The 17,275-nt window shown below is 38.7% G+C and overlaps 1 protein-coding gene across 1 annotated transcript in view; it reads left to right on the forward strand.

Annotated features, from left to right (window-relative positions):
• Positions 1–1,822: 1,822 nt before the first annotated feature.
• The window catches only part of LOC149210288 (uncharacterized), a 141,727-nt gene continuing 126,274 nt past the window's right edge, over positions 1,823–17,275 (forward strand). The window contains exon 1 of the mRNA XM_089396675.1: positions 1,823–2,246. Coding sequence (XP_089252801.1) covers positions 2,074–2,246 — 173 coding nt within the window. The 5' untranslated portion in view covers positions 1,823–2,073. The remainder of the gene's footprint in view (positions 2,247–17,275) is intronic.

A 17,275-nucleotide genomic window follows, 5' to 3' on the forward strand; every position in this document is an offset into this window, starting at 1 on the left:
CTATGAGTTAGACTACCCACTAAAAACATAGGTGCCCCTAATTATGTGAGGGAATAACATGGACATCATTAATTACATGATCAACCCTATTATATTAATTTATTTATAAAACATAATAATATATATATATATATATATATATATATATATATATATATATATATATATATATATATATATATATAGTCAAACTTACAATCTTTTCATTGAATTCCATGATACAATTTCAAGCAAGATTGTGATTTTCTGTCTCTCTATATATATACACGCACACATATATTCTAACTAGTAGATAATATTACCTTTCTCAATGCATTTTTTTCTCGTTAATTTTAATCAAATTTCGTCAAATATTTTTAAAAACTTGAGTTTAAGTTGTTTAATATGTAGAATTCGAGTGCCTCGAGGGTTTTTAAGGGCGCTGAATCTATCTATACATTCAAAAATGTATTTTAAGTGACAAAATATCATAGTCTTGAAATTGTATCACGATTTTGTCTATAAGTTAGACTACCCATATATATATATATATATATATTAAGAAAAGAAATCGACATCCTATTAGTCTAAATGCAAGCAAAAGTGAGGTGTTGGTACCAAGCAAGCCCACAATTATACTCACTTAAGCATACTTGTCTTAAGCTTACTCACTTAAGAGTACTTGTCTTAAGCTCTTGAAAGCCATTACAACTATAATAATGAAGGCATTAAAGCTCATCACGTCAGTAGCAGATATTTGAACCTAGGTGTGGAGGATAATAATGGTTCCGCCCAACCACCCAAGGTAACCTCAATTGACTAAATTTTTTTGGGTATTGGGATCACCTAAAGAAAGAAAACACAAAAAAGAGAGAGGTCACACACCTAGTTAGCTACAATATAAACTGAGTTAAGAGCACAACATAATTACTCTATTCTAGAACTAGAACATGTCATGCAAAAATGGAATATCTACCTCAATGTCTGTCACATATAGCAAGGAGCTAAAGAATTTTGTTATGGAGAAGCTTTGTAAACGGGTATGGGAAAAGAGTTGGGTAGAAAGAAGAAGTACTACATTGAAGAATTCAACCCTATGTGTGACCTACAACAAAAAGAGTTCATTGGAGCTAGCATTCTATGGAGGGCAAAGGTTCTTATTGCTCAATTAAGAACCAACTCACATAAACTTCAGTGTGAAACAAGACGGTGGAAAAGGCCTAAAGAAGCTTGGGAAGAACGAGCGTGTACATTTGGCACGTCTGGGGCAGTGGAATCTGAAAAACATTTCATTTTGGAATGTGATGCGTTCAAAGACATCAGAGAAAGTTATGGGAATATGTTAGCATCGGTTTCTTGACATTTTCTTTTCATCGAGGAGATTGTTGGAAGGTTGGGCCAATTCATCATCAATTTGAATAAGAAAATGATTGAATTGCAAAAGGTGAAACACAGGGAACGATGGTCCCATAGACTATTTTTAGTCTCTTGGATGTTAAAATATCATTTCATTTCATTATAAAACTTGAACTTAGGTGAAGAATATCACAAAAATTATTTCCAACCACTTAAACTAAACTCCTCTTGGATGTTAAAATATCATTTCATTTCATTATAAAACTTGAACTTAGGTGAAGAATATCACAAAAATTATTTCCAACCACTTAAACTAAACTCAATTGAATAATTTTTTTTATTAATATTAATATAATTGTGAAAAGTACCTAGGTTAAATTTACAATTTCAATAATACAACATTTTAAACAATATTAAGAAAAAGATATATCCAAAATCATCCGAAAAGTATGCACAATCAAAACGTAAAACAATTAAATTATACAAATGGTTAATGGTTCATGTCTTATTCTCAACTGAGATCGTTTCAGAGTTCTTTCCTCTAACTCAATCCTTCCACAGGTTCGTCTTTGTTGACACTCAGCTAAATTTTTTGGTGCTCAGATTCTAAATCTTAGGCAGCTGCGAAAGGAAACGAACTTTTTAATGCTGATCTTCTAAATACGAGGCAGCTGCAAAAGGAAACGAATTTACAGTCCAGAGCATTTTTGCTGCAAGGATTTTGATGCTTGGAAAGTCATGAATCCTTTAACACAAGTAAAGAATCTACAGAAGATAACCGCGAGGGAAGCGGCCGCCGGGATATCAGAGGACGCTTCATGGCACGCAAAGTACAAAGAGTCCGCGTATGTCTTCGTTGGCGGTCTCCCATATGACCTCACGGAGGGCGATTTGCTGGCAGTATTTGCTCAGTAAGTGTTTTTTTGTATTTGAAAAATTTCATTTCCAGCCTGTGAATCCTTGCGATCTTCGAACACTAGATGTTTAATTTAGTAAAACCACGAAAACTCTAAACCACTTTGAAGCGTTGCAATTTTTTAACAGTATGGTATTCATTTACGATAAATTTGGTTTAAACCGATACCTTCAAATTGAAAACCTAAACTACAGCAACTTCTGCAAAAAAATCGATCTAACACTCGTGGAAAATCCCATTCAATCAAACAGTAGGGAAAATTGTTTGAATACAATGCTCGCTTAATTTACATAGACCACATACCTGTGAGCCACCAGATTGGCTGCTGGAGTAATGGGTTAAGACGCTAGTCTTGTACAAGTACAGGGACACGCTTTCCTTCCGTGTCTATGCAAAAGAATTGCTCTCTAAATCCGTAGAACTTCTCATCTCTTTCGCTATAAATTCTGAGTGCTATTCTATTTAATACGGGTATGTGCTTCATTTTCTTTTTGCCCAGAATCTTTTCTGTATTCAGGTTTCTGTCATCCGTAATGGTCCATAATGGATTAAGTAAAGTCTTTTGGTAGAGAATTTTTTGGCCTATGCGTTTCGAACCAACCATCTTTCGCTAGAGAATTTTTTGGCCTATGTGTTTCGAACCAACCAGTGTACCAGATGAAGAGGCAGACCATTGCTTTCTATTTAAGCCTTTGCCATGATATGCCTCTTCATCTGGTCTTCATCTGGTCTTGATGATGAACTACTTGTTGGTTCGAAAAGCGTCGGCAAAAAATTTCTCTTATCTGATTTCTACCGAAAGGCTTTACTTAATTCATATAGATCCCATTGACCGGCCATCTGGGTATTATAAGCAGATAAGTTGCCCTTTTTGTCTGGGTATATTGTTATTATTATTATTATTTTGAAATGAACAATAAAAACCCCATTCATAGTAATTTGCAGATCTACTTAAAATGAAAAAAGCCAGATAATAAAAGCTGTCCAGGAAGCTTGAATTGATCACAATTTACAGAAATATAAAATGTATATTGCAAAAATAAGTCTGGAGCGCAAATTGAGTGACAAGACACAAAACCGTAAATATCTGTTTGGGACTTTGGTCACCCAAACATCAAGATTTGGAAACATGCTGCCAAAATGTGGCTATGTGGCCCAGAGGACATTCAACATAGAAAATACCATAGTTTTTCTGAATAAACTGACTGCAAGCCAATGGATGAATGGCTAAGTCGCTATGTTAGAATACTATTTCCACTGTATTTGTCTGCTAAACATGTGAATAAAATATCTCAGGTGCAAAATATCGAATCTATTTCAACTTTCTTGCATTTGGCAAAGCCAATGATGTTTCTAAATTCTAGCCACTAAAAGAAAATCAATTATGAAGTTTGATTATGGCCACAATTCCAAATGCCAACTAAACTGTGGCTGCTACATAAAATGTCCACCAGAAGAGCCAGGAATCCTTCCGCTAACATTCTTATAAACCCAGACATTGAGAGCAGCAACTAATAAAATTGTGTTGACAAAGTTGATCACAAAGTTTTCACCAAAGAAGGAAGAGAGGATGTAGAGCGCTATTACCGCTGCCTTGAAAACAACATGAAAAAAACTTGTCTTTGCGTTGCAATAATTTTTCTCTCTGCTATTTTTGAAGAAATAAAGTCCATTTTAAACAGATGGGCATTGAATATTGCCTCAAGCCATTGGCACTGCCGCTGCCCTAGCCCGAGTAAATTATTTTTTTCTAAAATCTGGTTCAGTTGCTGACTGAACCTGGTAACAAAAAGATGTAGAGTGCTATTGCTGCTGCTTCGAAAACAACATGAAACAAGCATGTCTTCACATTGGCATAGTTTTTCCCCTTTTTAATTCATGGAGAAACAAAGCTTGTTCTCAACAGGTGAACATCGAATGTTTTTTCAAGCCATTGGCGCTCCCATACACTGAGTAAATTATTATTTCCTAAAATCTGGTTCAGTAGCTGAATGAACCCTGTAACAAACATGAATGTAATGCACATTGATTTTATTTCATTCCAGGTCGCTTTGAGCTTTTTGGATGTTTCTGTGTGCGAACAACTAGGGTTTCCTTGGCAGTAATTTAGGGTCATCCAGGTTTACTGCGAAACCTAAATCATGGTCATTTGTTTCTACGAATGAAAGACAATTGTGAATACCAATCAGTCTGGAATTATAGAAGCAAGGAAAATAGCATTTCTTATGACAGCCCCACTCTTACATGGGTTGGAGCCAAGGTTGCGGTGGAGCGGCTCCCCCCTTTTGAATCCACTCCTAGAGCGCGCTCCGGGCAGGAGTGACCCTGGGAGCGTGCTCCTAAAATTTGCTCCCTGTGGGAGCGAATTTCGGGAGCGCAGTCCCTAAATTTTTTTTTGCTCCTTGCCAATTCAGGAGTGATAGAGGGAGCTATTGAAGATTGGAAGCAATAATTTTTGAGTGGGGCAGGCTACTGTTCAAGCCTATGGCCCTAGTTTTGATATGCAGTTCATGGTAATGTTAAGAATAATGTTGGTGGAGAATGTCACTTTTACTTAAATTTTTAACATTACCATGAAATGACTCCGGATGTTTGAGAGTGGTTTCGACATCACTGGATTTCATATGGAGAAAATAGAATTTTAGATCGCACTCAAAATCCAACAGACTTATCATTTTTTCATGATTTCAGGAATGGGGGATTGCAATGTTACCATTGGATTTTGTCATGTACTAGGGTATGGAACTTGTATTTAATCAAGAGCACCAAGCCCTCTATGTGGGGGAGGCTCCCAATAATCAAGAGCACCTAGGGTACTAGGGTATGGAACTTGTATTTAATCAAGAGCAGCAAGGCCATTCGTCTATGCAAGAGGGGACTCCCAATAAAGCATGAGACAAGAAATTAGAAATTTCTCGTGGCAAGAGGGTCAAACAATAGATAATAGATTTATTTGTCTTTTCTAGTTTCTAGTACTTTTTATAATTATTGACTCTTTCATATTTATTATGATATTTTGTAAACAATATATGACAATTTAAGTTTGAAGTTTGAAGTTGGCATTTATAACTCATTGGTAATGAATTATGAATATGACGCTTTGTGAAAGTTGAAACATTTCGTTTCATGTTAGATATTCTTTGTTATCGTTTGGTTACTTGGTAATGATAATGGTTACAAGTACAAATTACAACTTTAGTGATCAAGGATGATAAATGTTATATATTGAATTTTGAAAGCTTGAAACATTAAGATTTATGAATCATAAGACTCGATGTGTTGTATGTTACTAACTTGTGGACGTGGTTGATGAAGATTATAACTTCTAAATGATTGATGTTATATGGTTCAATCTATGTTTTTATGTTTTTTATATCTAATTCATCATTCTACATTTTTTTGTTGACATGTATGTATCAAAATATATAAAATTATATATTATATAAAAATTCGCTCCCAATTCGCTCTTGAACTGGAAGCTTTTGAAAATGTCCCCTCCTGCTACCGCTCCCAAGTAACTTTGGTTGGAGCTCTCAGAACCCATAAAGAAAGTGCCGGCAGACAACAATCTTCAAAATTGAAACTGAGACAGATCAGTAAACCACCAGATCTATATTGTAGCTGTCCTGGTTACATCCACCTGTATTGTCAAGACGAATGCACAGGTCCTGACATATAAACCTCAAGAGTCAAGACCGTCTAATGAATACTCACCATTTTTGGTTCTTACTTCTACCACTTTAACCTTGACCTTCAGTAATTCCTTTACCTGAAGGCATGATGTCATAATTTGAATATATTTTATCAAGGAGTGGGAACAATTTTGGTATTTGTAAGTACATTTAATTTGTCAAAAGAGCAGAAGTGAACAATGCATGGCGGGCTTATGTTGTAGTCCAGTCTCCACAGCATGTTCATGCATGTCTCCTGCAACCCTGCTGTGTTCTGAATAAATTAGTGTTTATCTCGATTGAGTTTTCAGATCCTCAGGAGTCAGGAGACACCCATAGGTTCAAGGCATTGATCTGTGTAAAATTTGAACATTAAATTTGGCATAATTGGCTATTTCAACACTTGAACGTGGCTCTTGCTTTAATGAGCTTGAAAACTGTATTTTGTCATATGATTTTTTTACATGTTGGGGCTTGTTCTCCGATGGCCTTTGGATTTCATAAAAGCTATTCCTGGGTTTTGTCACAATGTCCAGGAACATTATGGTATCGTTTTATGTTGAATTCTTTTTTCCTTGCCTTTTTTTAATAGAAGATGCCCCCACCATGAATAGAGATGGACTTAAAATCAGTGACGCTTGGAGGTTGGTTATACATTGGTTGAGTCTTCTATTGTTTGCCAATCTGTTGCTTTCATTATCACACAATGTCCAGCAACATTATGGTATCGTTTTATGTTGAATCCTTTTTTCCTTGCCTTTTTTAAATAGAAGATGCCCCCACCATGAATAGAGATGGACTTAAAATCAGTGACGCTTGGAGGTTGGTTATACATTGGTTGAGTCTCCTATTGTTTGCCAATCTGTTGCGTTCATTATCACACGTGTCTTTCAAGGTATATCCTTTCTAATTAGTCTTTTAGTTCACACTTTCTTTATATATAAACAACTAAAGTTATGCTAATTAGTCACCTTAATTGGCATGCATTTTAATCTGGGTTTATATATAACCAACTTAATACTATACTAATGACTTAGGTGGCATACATATTTGAACTATCTAATAATTATGGTTTTAAGCATGATTATTTGCTAGAGGCAAACCAAAGATTGTTGGAAATTCTCACGGATTAGAAATGAAGGAAACATAATATATTAATTTGGAGGACCATGTACAGCAAACTCGATACTGGTGAAACAGAAACATGCAGACTGAATGTGTGCACACACATCCACACACATGATTGAGTCTTCTTAATTCAACTGCCAGATATCAAATGCAACCACCAAATCCTGATGATGGACCAGGAGTTTTTGGTCAGAAACTTTGAGACATAAAAAATGAAATGCTAGAATTCCAAAGCTGTTTAAGACACCAAAGTTTTCTGTTCCTTTACCAAATTCCTATGAGCACTTGAAAACACAATTTAGCATCCTGGAATCGCTCCTGCTCAGCCTAAAGTACAGCAAGGTAGAGAAATAATGCCAGTGCAGGCAATGCTTGTGAATCTTTATCTGGTCTTTATTATTTAACTAGTACTGAGAAATGTGCAGAAGACAACCGTTTAAAATTAGAAGGCAATGCAACATGAGCTCATCTTATCAAGCCTGACCTTGACTGTCTTTATTAATGGAAAGCACTTAGAAGATTTGTGAACTGTAGACACTGTGGATTCCTTTAGCGGTAACAGCAGTTATAGCTCCTATTACGATTTTTGGGTTCCAACCTACATAATCAGATGCTAGAGCCATTATTTCAGTTCAGAGGGTTTCTCTTTGATACTGTTTTATCACTCTTTTTATCTACTAGTCACTGAATGTGCAGTTCTTTTTGGTTCTTATTCTAACCACTCTTCTTTATATTTTTCATTTGCTCTACTTCTCATTTATATTCCCTTGCTGGAATCTTTTTCTTCTCTTTGACTTCAACTTCATTTCTTTATCCGTTGCCTGTACTTTGCCTGGAATCGCTCCTGCTCAGCCTAAAGCACAGCAAGGTAGAGAAATAATGCCAGTGCAGGCAATGCTTGTGAATCTTTATCTGGTCTTTATTATTTAACTAAGTTGCACGAAACGTGGCCCTAGGGGGCGTTTCGCCAGGGGAAACGAAACGAAACGCGTTTCCCCATACCGTACGGCCTGGAAACACGTTTCCGGCCGTACGGGCCACGTTTCCCCAAAAAAAACATTTGTTTTTTAATTTTTTTTTTCTAATGTAGATCTCTTACATTTGTTTGCCCTAGTGTTGATATGCAGTGCATGGTAATGTTAAATTCTTAAAGTAAAAGTGATATTAATAAAGAAGAATATCACTTTTACTTAAATTTTTAACATTACCATGAAATGACTCAGGATGTTTGAGAGTGGTTTCGTCATCATTGGATTTCATATGGAGAAAGTAGAATTTTAGATCTTACTCAAAATCCAGCAAACTTATCTGTTTTTCAGGATTTCAGGATTGGGGGGATTTCAATGTTTCCATTGGATTTTATCATGTACTAGGGTATGGAACTTGTATTTAATCGAGAGAACAAAGCCCTCTATGCAGGGGAGACTCCCAATAATCAAGAGAATGTAGGGTACTAGGGTATGAAACTTGTATTTAATCAAGAGCACTAAAGTCATTCGACTAGACTCCCAATCAACCACGAGACAAAAAATTAGAAATTTCTCGTGGCTGATTTTGGATATGTTAAATTTGGACAACTAGGTCCAAACTCCATGTTCTGATGCTCAGATTAAGAGGCTAATATTTTTGTTGGATTCCTCTTTTTGAGAGGTGTAAAATCCATATAAAAATAGTCTTAATCCGATGAGCAGAACTTATATTTTGAATTTATTATTCTTAATAAATTATATGTGCAAGGTCAGCCTGTTTTGTAATGTAGGCTCACATGCCCAACAGATGTGTCACACACCCTCATTGATGGATATATATACAGGAAAAGTTGGAGAGAATTTGAACATAACTCACATCTTCCTCTCTCATCCTAAAAAGTACGAGCTACCTGGAGGACGAATTTCAGCCTCACGTGGGAAGGACGAAGAGGATTTCTTTTGCTGCTAGGGTTTCTGCTGCTAGGGTTTTGCAGAAGTTTGACCAGCGTTGACTTTGGTCAACGCTTGGTCCAAACAAGCTGAAAACTTGTGGGAGGTTCGATTTTTGAAGGCCGTACTACCTGGCACAAAAATCGAGGTCAAAGGGTTGACCGTTTTGCTGCTGCGTTGACTTTCAGCTTGCTGCCCCTGCGTTGACTTTTCAGGACAGCGTTGACTTTTGTAGAACTGACTTGGGTTGACTCATCTACTGGTTGGAGGGTTGTTGTGACACATGCTGGGCTGGCTGACCAAAGGAGACTTTGCTGGTTGAAGCATCCTGTTGACCGCCGAAACGAACACATACATTTTTCTTGTTTTTGATTTGTCTTCTGTAAGATCTGCTTATATGTTCTATCTGCATTTTGCTTATCTACTTGTATGATTGCTGTGAGAAAAGTGAAATTGCTCTTTGCATAGAACATCTACAAAACTTTACATGGTATCAGAGCTGAGGTGAAGACAAACTCTATCTATAGCAATCATCATCGAAGGAAATGGATTCCTCTAAGCTTGAATTCAGGGAGAATGACAAGCTGACTGGAAGTGATGACTTCCATGCCTGGAAGATGTTATTAGATCTCAAATTAGAAGATCATGATCTCCTAGATCATGTGACAGGGAAGATTCAAGAACCTCCATCAAATGCCTCTGCTGCTGTTAAACACAAGTATAAGAAGGGAGAAATCAGAGCAAAGCTGCTGATCAGGGAATCCATAAATAAGAGTCTGGTTGCCTACATATCTGAACTAGGCACATCCAAGGAGATGTATGACAAACTGATACTTATGTTCCGAGTAAACAATGTGAACCAAGTGCTATTCCTCAAGAACAAGTTGAAGAATATGAAGAAGGGCCGAGACGAGTCTATTCAAACTTTCTTTATGAAGTTGACCGAAACCAGGAACAATCTGCTAGCTATTGGGGAGACAATAACTGATCGTGAGATGGTTCTCACCGCACTTGGAGGACTTCCATATGAATGGCAAGTATTCACAACTACCATTCTCAACAATAATACCATCCCTAACTTTGATGAGCTTCTGTCTAGATGTATGCAAGAAGAAACAAGGATGAAGGAATTTGATAATGAAAGAAATGCTGCCTATGTTGCTCATTCCCGAAAGAAGAACTCTGGTGGTTCCAAGGACAAAGGAAGGACTAAGACTCAAAAGAAGAAGGGTAAATGTTTCACCTGCCATAGGACTGGACACTATGCTAGAGAATGCCCCTTCCAGAAGAATTCTCCCGATAGTGACGACAACAACAACAACCAAAGGAATGGGAATCGAAGAAATGACAAATCCAAAGGAAAGAGGAAGACTCACTTTGAAGGAAACAATCCACCTTCTAAAAGGACCAGAAATACCAGGTATGAGGAGTCTAATGTTGTTGATAAAAGAAATGAGTATATTCTAATATTTGCTCTCTCAGCTGCATCTCCGCCCGACACTATGGATGTCTGGCTAATCGATAGTGGTGCCTCAAGACACATCACCGGATTCAAGGAAGCACTTTCTGACATGATTGAAAGGGATACTGATCTAGAAATTATCCTTGGGGATAATGCCACTTATCCTGTGAAAGGGACCGGGACTGTGACCCTCCACTTGTCTCAAGGACAAGTCCTCCATCTACAAGATGTACTCTATGTACCCAAATTGAAGAAGAACCTTGTGTCTGTATCTGCCATGGAAGACAAAGGATTCAATGTAACTTTCTCTGATGGAAAGGTACTCATGTGGAAGAAGAGCTTCAAGGAAGCTATCTCAATTGGTTTTAGGGTTGGTACACTCTACCAGGTTGGAGGGAGTCCGTTGGGAGCTATGACTTGTGATACTATCCGTCAAACCGAACTATGGCACCGAAGATTTGGACACCTTCATTACAAGGCTCTTCCCGAAGCAAGGAAGGTGGTGACAGGGATGCCTGATTTTGGAAATAATCATAAAGGTGTATGTAAGGGCTGTGCTGAAGGAAAACATACAAGGGGACCTTTCCCCTCAAGTGTCACAAAGACATCTGAGATATTGCAACTGGTCCATTCTGATCTTTCCGGTATGTTACCTGTAACATCCCTGGGGGGATGTTCTTACTATATGACATTTACTGATGACTTCTCTCGCAAAACCTGGATATACTTCTTGAAGAAGAAGGATGAGGCTTTCATGTGGTTCCGTACCTTCAAAGCCTTGGTGGAAAATATGACCGGAAAGAAGATCAAGATTTTGAGGACTGACAATGGCACTGAATATGAGTCAAATGAGTTCAAAGACTTTTGCAAAGAAGCTGGCATTAAGAGGGAGACTACCACTGCATATACTCCTGAGCAGAATGGTGTTGCTGAACGCAAGAATAGGACTATTGTGGAAGCTGCCCGTGCCATGCTATGTGACCAAGGTCTTCCAAAGTTTCTGTGGGGAGAAGCTGCAAATACTGCTGTGTACATTCAAAACCGATGCCCTCATTCTGCTTTGGACTCCAAAACTCCCGAAGAGGTTTTCTCTGGTAAGAAACCTGATGTCTCACATTTTAGAATTTTTGGATGTCCTGTCTATTTTCATGTGCCGAAAGAAAAGAGAAGTAAGCTGGATGCTACTGGGAAGAAAGGAATGTTTGTGGGCTACAGTGAGACTTCTAAGGCATATAGAGTCTATGTACCTGGTCAAAGGGAAGTAGAGATAAGCCATGATGTCACTTTTGACGAAGATGCTTCCCTGAAGAAAGTAGTAGATCTTCCTAGATCTGAAGAAAACCATGAAGAAAGACCTGGAAATCTGGAAGAACCCCAGGATGAGACTATGCCTGATGTTGAAGGGCCAATGGACCCTATTGATCCTTCCCCTTCTCTAGGAAAGAGGCCATCATGGCTCAGGGACACCCTCGAAGATGCTGAGGGTCATGCTGCCCCAAGGGGAACATTCCAAGAAAGCAAGAAGCCGTGTAGATACCAAGGGTATCTAGCTGCCATGAGTACTATTATACAATCTGAACCTGGATCTTTTGAGGAAGCCATCAAGCATCAAGTCTGGAAGGATGCTATGCATGAAGAATATGAGGCTATTATGAAGAATGATGTCTAGGATGTGGTCCCGAGACCGAAGGACAAATCTGTTGTCACCGCTAAATGGCTCTACAAGATTAAACATGGATCTGATGGGAGTGCTGAAAAGTTTAAGGCAAGATTTGTTGCCCGTGGCTTCTCTCAAAAAGAAGGAATTGACTATGACGATATATTTGCACCTGTGGCTCGATATACCACCATCCGATCCATCATAGCCCTTGCTGCTACGCAAGGATGGAGTCTTCATCAGATGGATGTCAAGACCGCTTTTCTGCATGGTGCAATAAAGAAAGAGGTGTATGTAGAACAACCTCTGGGATTTGAAGTTCAAGATCGAGACACTTATGTCTGCAGGTTGAAGAAAGCCCTCTATGGGTTAAAGCAAGCACCCAGAGCTTGGTATGAGAGGATGGATAGTTACTTAATGAAGCTGGGCTTCACTCGAAGCAATGCTGATCCAAACCTTTACTTTAAGGTTGTGGAAGGAAAGCCTCTCATTCTAGTGCTGTATGTGGACGACCTCTTCCTGACAGGTAATGACCCTCTCATTCATCAATGTAAGAGGGAGCTTGCTGCTGAGTTCGAGATGAAAGACCTAGGACTGATGCACTATTTCCTAGGCCTGGAGGTCTGGCAGAGACCTGGAGAGATTTTCCTTTCTCAAGGAAAGTATATTGTGAAGCTTCTGGAAAGATTTGGGATGGTGGACTGTAAGTCCGTGTCGACACCAATGGAACTCAACTTTAAGAAGTTGAGTGGCAGCGCTGCAGGGCCTATCTTGGCCAATCCTACTGAGTATCGTCAACTCATAGGAGCTTTGATGTTCTTAGTGAACACCCGTCCGGACATATGTTTTGCAGTGAATACTTTGAGTCAACAGATGGTTGAGCCTCATCATTTTCACTGGGTTGGTGCCAAGAATCTTTTGAGATATCTTCGGGGCACGATAAACCATGGGCTGAGATACACTGCCGGGAGTGTGATACTCCGGGGATATACTGATGCCGATTGGGCTGGCAGTGTGGTGGATCGTAAGAGCACATCTGGATGCTGTTTCAATCTTGGTTCTGCTTCGATCTCATGGATGAGCAGGAAGCAGAAGTCGGTGGCTTTGAGCACTGCGGAGGCCGAATACATTGCTGCTAGTATGGCCTGTTGTGAAGCAGTTTGGTTGAGGAAGCTCTTTAGTGAGCTGTTCCAACATGTGCTAGATACCACTGTAATACTCTGTGATAATCAGAGTGGGATTCGTATGACTGAGAATCCTGTGTTCCACGACCGATCCAAGCATATTGATATCAGGTACCACTTTATCCGGGATATGGTACAGCGAGGCGCCGTAAGGCTCGATCATATAGGAACTGATGAGCAGGTCGCGGATATTCTCACTAAGCCCCTGGGGAAGGTCAAGTTCCTAACCTTCCGTGAGAGTCTTGGTGTCGTGGAAAGACCCTATGATGTGGGTCCTGTTGGACGATGAGCTCTGGGAGCTCTGGGGGGCTTTGGGGATAGCTTCTCGGAGCTATAAGCACTCATAATGCTTCTGCCCCACCCTTGTGATTATTGAGCTGGTTCGCCACTCATTTAATCTGTGCCCCGTATGCATCCTACCCATTGAGTTCAGGGCTCATGGGAAGTACCTCTCATTTGGCCAATGAGGTGTGGAAAAGCCAGAGACTATTAGCAAAGACTGATGGACGCATCAGAGATTGCCGTACTCTCTATCTAGGATGGCATGGTCCAACCACTTGATCTGGGATCAAGATTTGTGAGGTCTGGGACCTCTGGACTGATTATGTTAGTCGGGGAATGATGTCTTTGTGACTGACCCACTTCTGTTCTGAAATAAAGAAGCCAGCAAAGCAAGTTTCGGCGGGATGACTCACGATGTTAATTGCACTAATAGATGGAGTTCTCCCTAGTTGAGAGGGAGTGTTAAATTTGGACAACTAGGTCCAAACTCCATGTTCTGATGCTCAGATTAAGAGGCTAATATTTTTGTTGGATTCCTCTTTCTGAGAGGTGTAAAATCCATATAAAAATAGTCTTAATCCGATGAGCAGAACTTATATTTTGAATTTATTATTCTTAATAAATTATATGTGCAAGGTCAGCCAGTTTTGTAATGTAGGCTCACATGCCCAACAGATGTGTCACACACCCTCATTGATGGATATATATACAGGAAAAGTTGGAGAGAATTTGAACATAACTCACATCTTCCTCTCTCATCCTAAAAAGTACGAGCTACCTGGAGGACGAATTTCAGCCACACGTGGGAAGGACGAAGAGGATTTTTTTTGCTGCTAGGGTTTCTGCTGCTAGGGTTTCGCAGAAGTTTGACCAGCATTGACTTTGGTCAACGCTTGGTCCAAACAAGCTGAAAACTTGTGGGAGGTTCGATTTTTGAAGGCCGTACTACCTGGCACAAAAATCGAGGTCAAAGGGTTGACCGTTTTGCTGCTGCGTTGACTTTCAGCTCGCTGCCCCTGCGTTGACTTTTCAGGACAGCGTTGACTTTTGTAGAACTGACTTGGGTTGACTCATCTACTGGTTGGAGGGTTGTTGTGACACATGCTGGGCTGGCTGACCAAAGGAGACTTTGCTGGTTGAAGCATCCTGTTGACCGCCGAAACGAACACATACATTTTTCTTGTTTCTGATTTGTCTTCTGTAAGATCTGCTTATATGTTCTATCTGCATTTTGCTTATCTACTTGTATGATTGCTGTGAGAAAAGTGAAATTGCTCTTAGCATAGAACATCTACAAAACTTTACAGGATATTTCTATTTTCATTATGTGATTATTCATGAGTAAATGTGATGTAAATTTAGATACTTATAGTCTATGCATTGACAATTGACAATTTTATCGTAATGTAATAAATTAGAATGTATCATATATGCTTTATGATTGCACATATTTCTTAAATTCCTAATATATATATATATATATATATATATTCGCGTTTCCCCGTTTCCAAAATTTGGGGAGGTTGCGTTTCGCATCGCTTCCCGTTTCGGAAACTCGTACCCGTTTCCCCGTTTCGTGCAACCTTGTTATTTAACTAGTACTGAGAAATGTGCAGCAGACAACCATTTAAAATTAGAAGGCAATGCAACATGAGCTCAGCTTATCAAGCCTGACCTTAACTGTCTTTATTCATGGAAAGCACTTACAAGATTTGTGTTTAGACACTGTGGATTCCTTTAGCGGTAACAACAGTTATAGCTCCTATTATGACTTTTGGGTTCCAACCTACATAATCAGAGGCTAGAGCTATTATTTCAGTTCAGAGGGTTTCTCTTTGATACTGTTTTATCACTCTTTTTATCTACTAGTCACTGAATGTGCAGTTATTTTTGGTTCTTATTCTAACCACTCGTCTTTATATTTTTCATTTATTCTACTTCTCATTTATATTCCCTTACTGGAATCTTTTTCTTCACTTTGATTTCAACTTCATTTCTTTATCCGTTGTCTGTACTTTGCTTCAAGTCTACCTGCTTGATAAATGTGTTTTCTTTCTCCAGTATTCAGAATTACTAGGAGGCATTGAAGTTCTGAAGTTAACCAACGATATTAGATGAGAGATATTGTTTTTGTTTAAAACTGTTCATTGCAACGTTAAGATTGCAATATTGATACAGAAGAGTTCCCTTTTTAGACTGCTGTTTAAAGACTTGTATTCATGTTTCCGTGTTGGAATGCACAAATTGGGATAAGTGTGAAATGCTTTTCATTAAAATGATACAGATATAAATACATGGTTTATGATCTTTGGGTTCATCTTCCTGTTAGAAAATCAAAAGGCAGAAAGATTTTCTTATCTTTGATAATTACTTGTGATTTCCTTAAATTCTTATTAACTTCTTTATGTCTTCTTTAACTTCTAATCATCAAGCAACTATCAAAACCATAAACATGAAGATCAAGGACACAAGATGTAGGCTCTCAGCCAGGGCAAAAACCCCTCTTCTAGGGGAAAACCCAAAAAATTCTTCTCTTCTTTCATGAACCAAATCAAATGAGACAACCAAGACCTAAGACCAAGACAAATGACCTTCTCCAATCCACCAAGTCAGCTTCCCATGAAGATAAGTCAAACTTCCAGAATGAAGTCAAGGAAAACATCTAAAATCATGTCAACTAGGGTCTCGGCCCTCTCTTCTACTTCTGCAATTTTTGGTCCATTGTCTCCATCCTGTACCTTCGGCCGTACAATACTTCAGATCTCTTGCATGTGTGACAGAAAATGATAGATATTTCGGCTTCCTTTGATAAGTGTCTCCTCTTCTTCGTTGATGATTCTCCTTCTTCCTTTTGGTTCTTCGCATTCTTCTTCACTTGTGTGTTTCAGATTGAATTCCATGAATGAATGATCTCTCAATAGGTCGAATGCTCAACTATTTATAGTGGTTTGAAGCTCCTCTATTAGGCCGACATGAAGAGAAGGGCAGGCCGACTTGGTGGAGGAGTATTGCATGACCAAATTACATAAAATAATTTTATTTCTTTTACACAATGAGCCCAAGAAGGGTCTAGGACAAGATGACATGGACAATGACTCACGACATAAACCCTAGAAGCACACAATGGGTGCTTTGACCTAGAAAAAAATAAATAAAGCATGAAACCCATGCTTATAAATAATTTTTCTTTTACAATAATTTTTTTTTTCTTTCCTTTTGACAAATATATTACATCATGACCCAAATACAATTATGAAGACCGATACTAGTTACATTTCTCAACACTCCCTCTTAACTAGGGAGATATTCATAATTGTTCAACTGGTACAAGGTTGACCTCAATTTGAAATGTTCCAAGAAGAGTACAACAACATACGTAATGCTAGGGATACCCTAACTGCCAAGGTATCCTCCCAACAAGGACTTAGTTGTCATCAAGGAAACTTGCCACTATAGGTACGATTAGGCTACAACCATGGTATCAACCCAATTGGATATAGATACCATTTAGGCCTTTATGCCAAGTGTTGTCGCTCCTTGAGATGGCCTCAGATTACTTACAAGACCAATGCCTGGGCACATCTAGAGTCTGTGTCTTGTATGATTCTTAGGAAATAGGAGACATCACACACACACATACACACATAATAAACAACATGGGTTGGTTCATTCATCTAAAGGCGTAAGCCATGTATTTCTGGTACTTCTTCACATATACAAC

Source organism: Pinus tabuliformis, chromosome 1_2 (assembly GCF_031772625.1).
Source record: "Pinus tabuliformis cultivar Carrire ecotype Pingquan chromosome 1_2, CPIR1, whole genome shotgun sequence".
Taxonomy (NCBI): Eukaryota; Viridiplantae; Streptophyta; class Pinopsida; order Pinales; family Pinaceae; genus Pinus; species Pinus tabuliformis.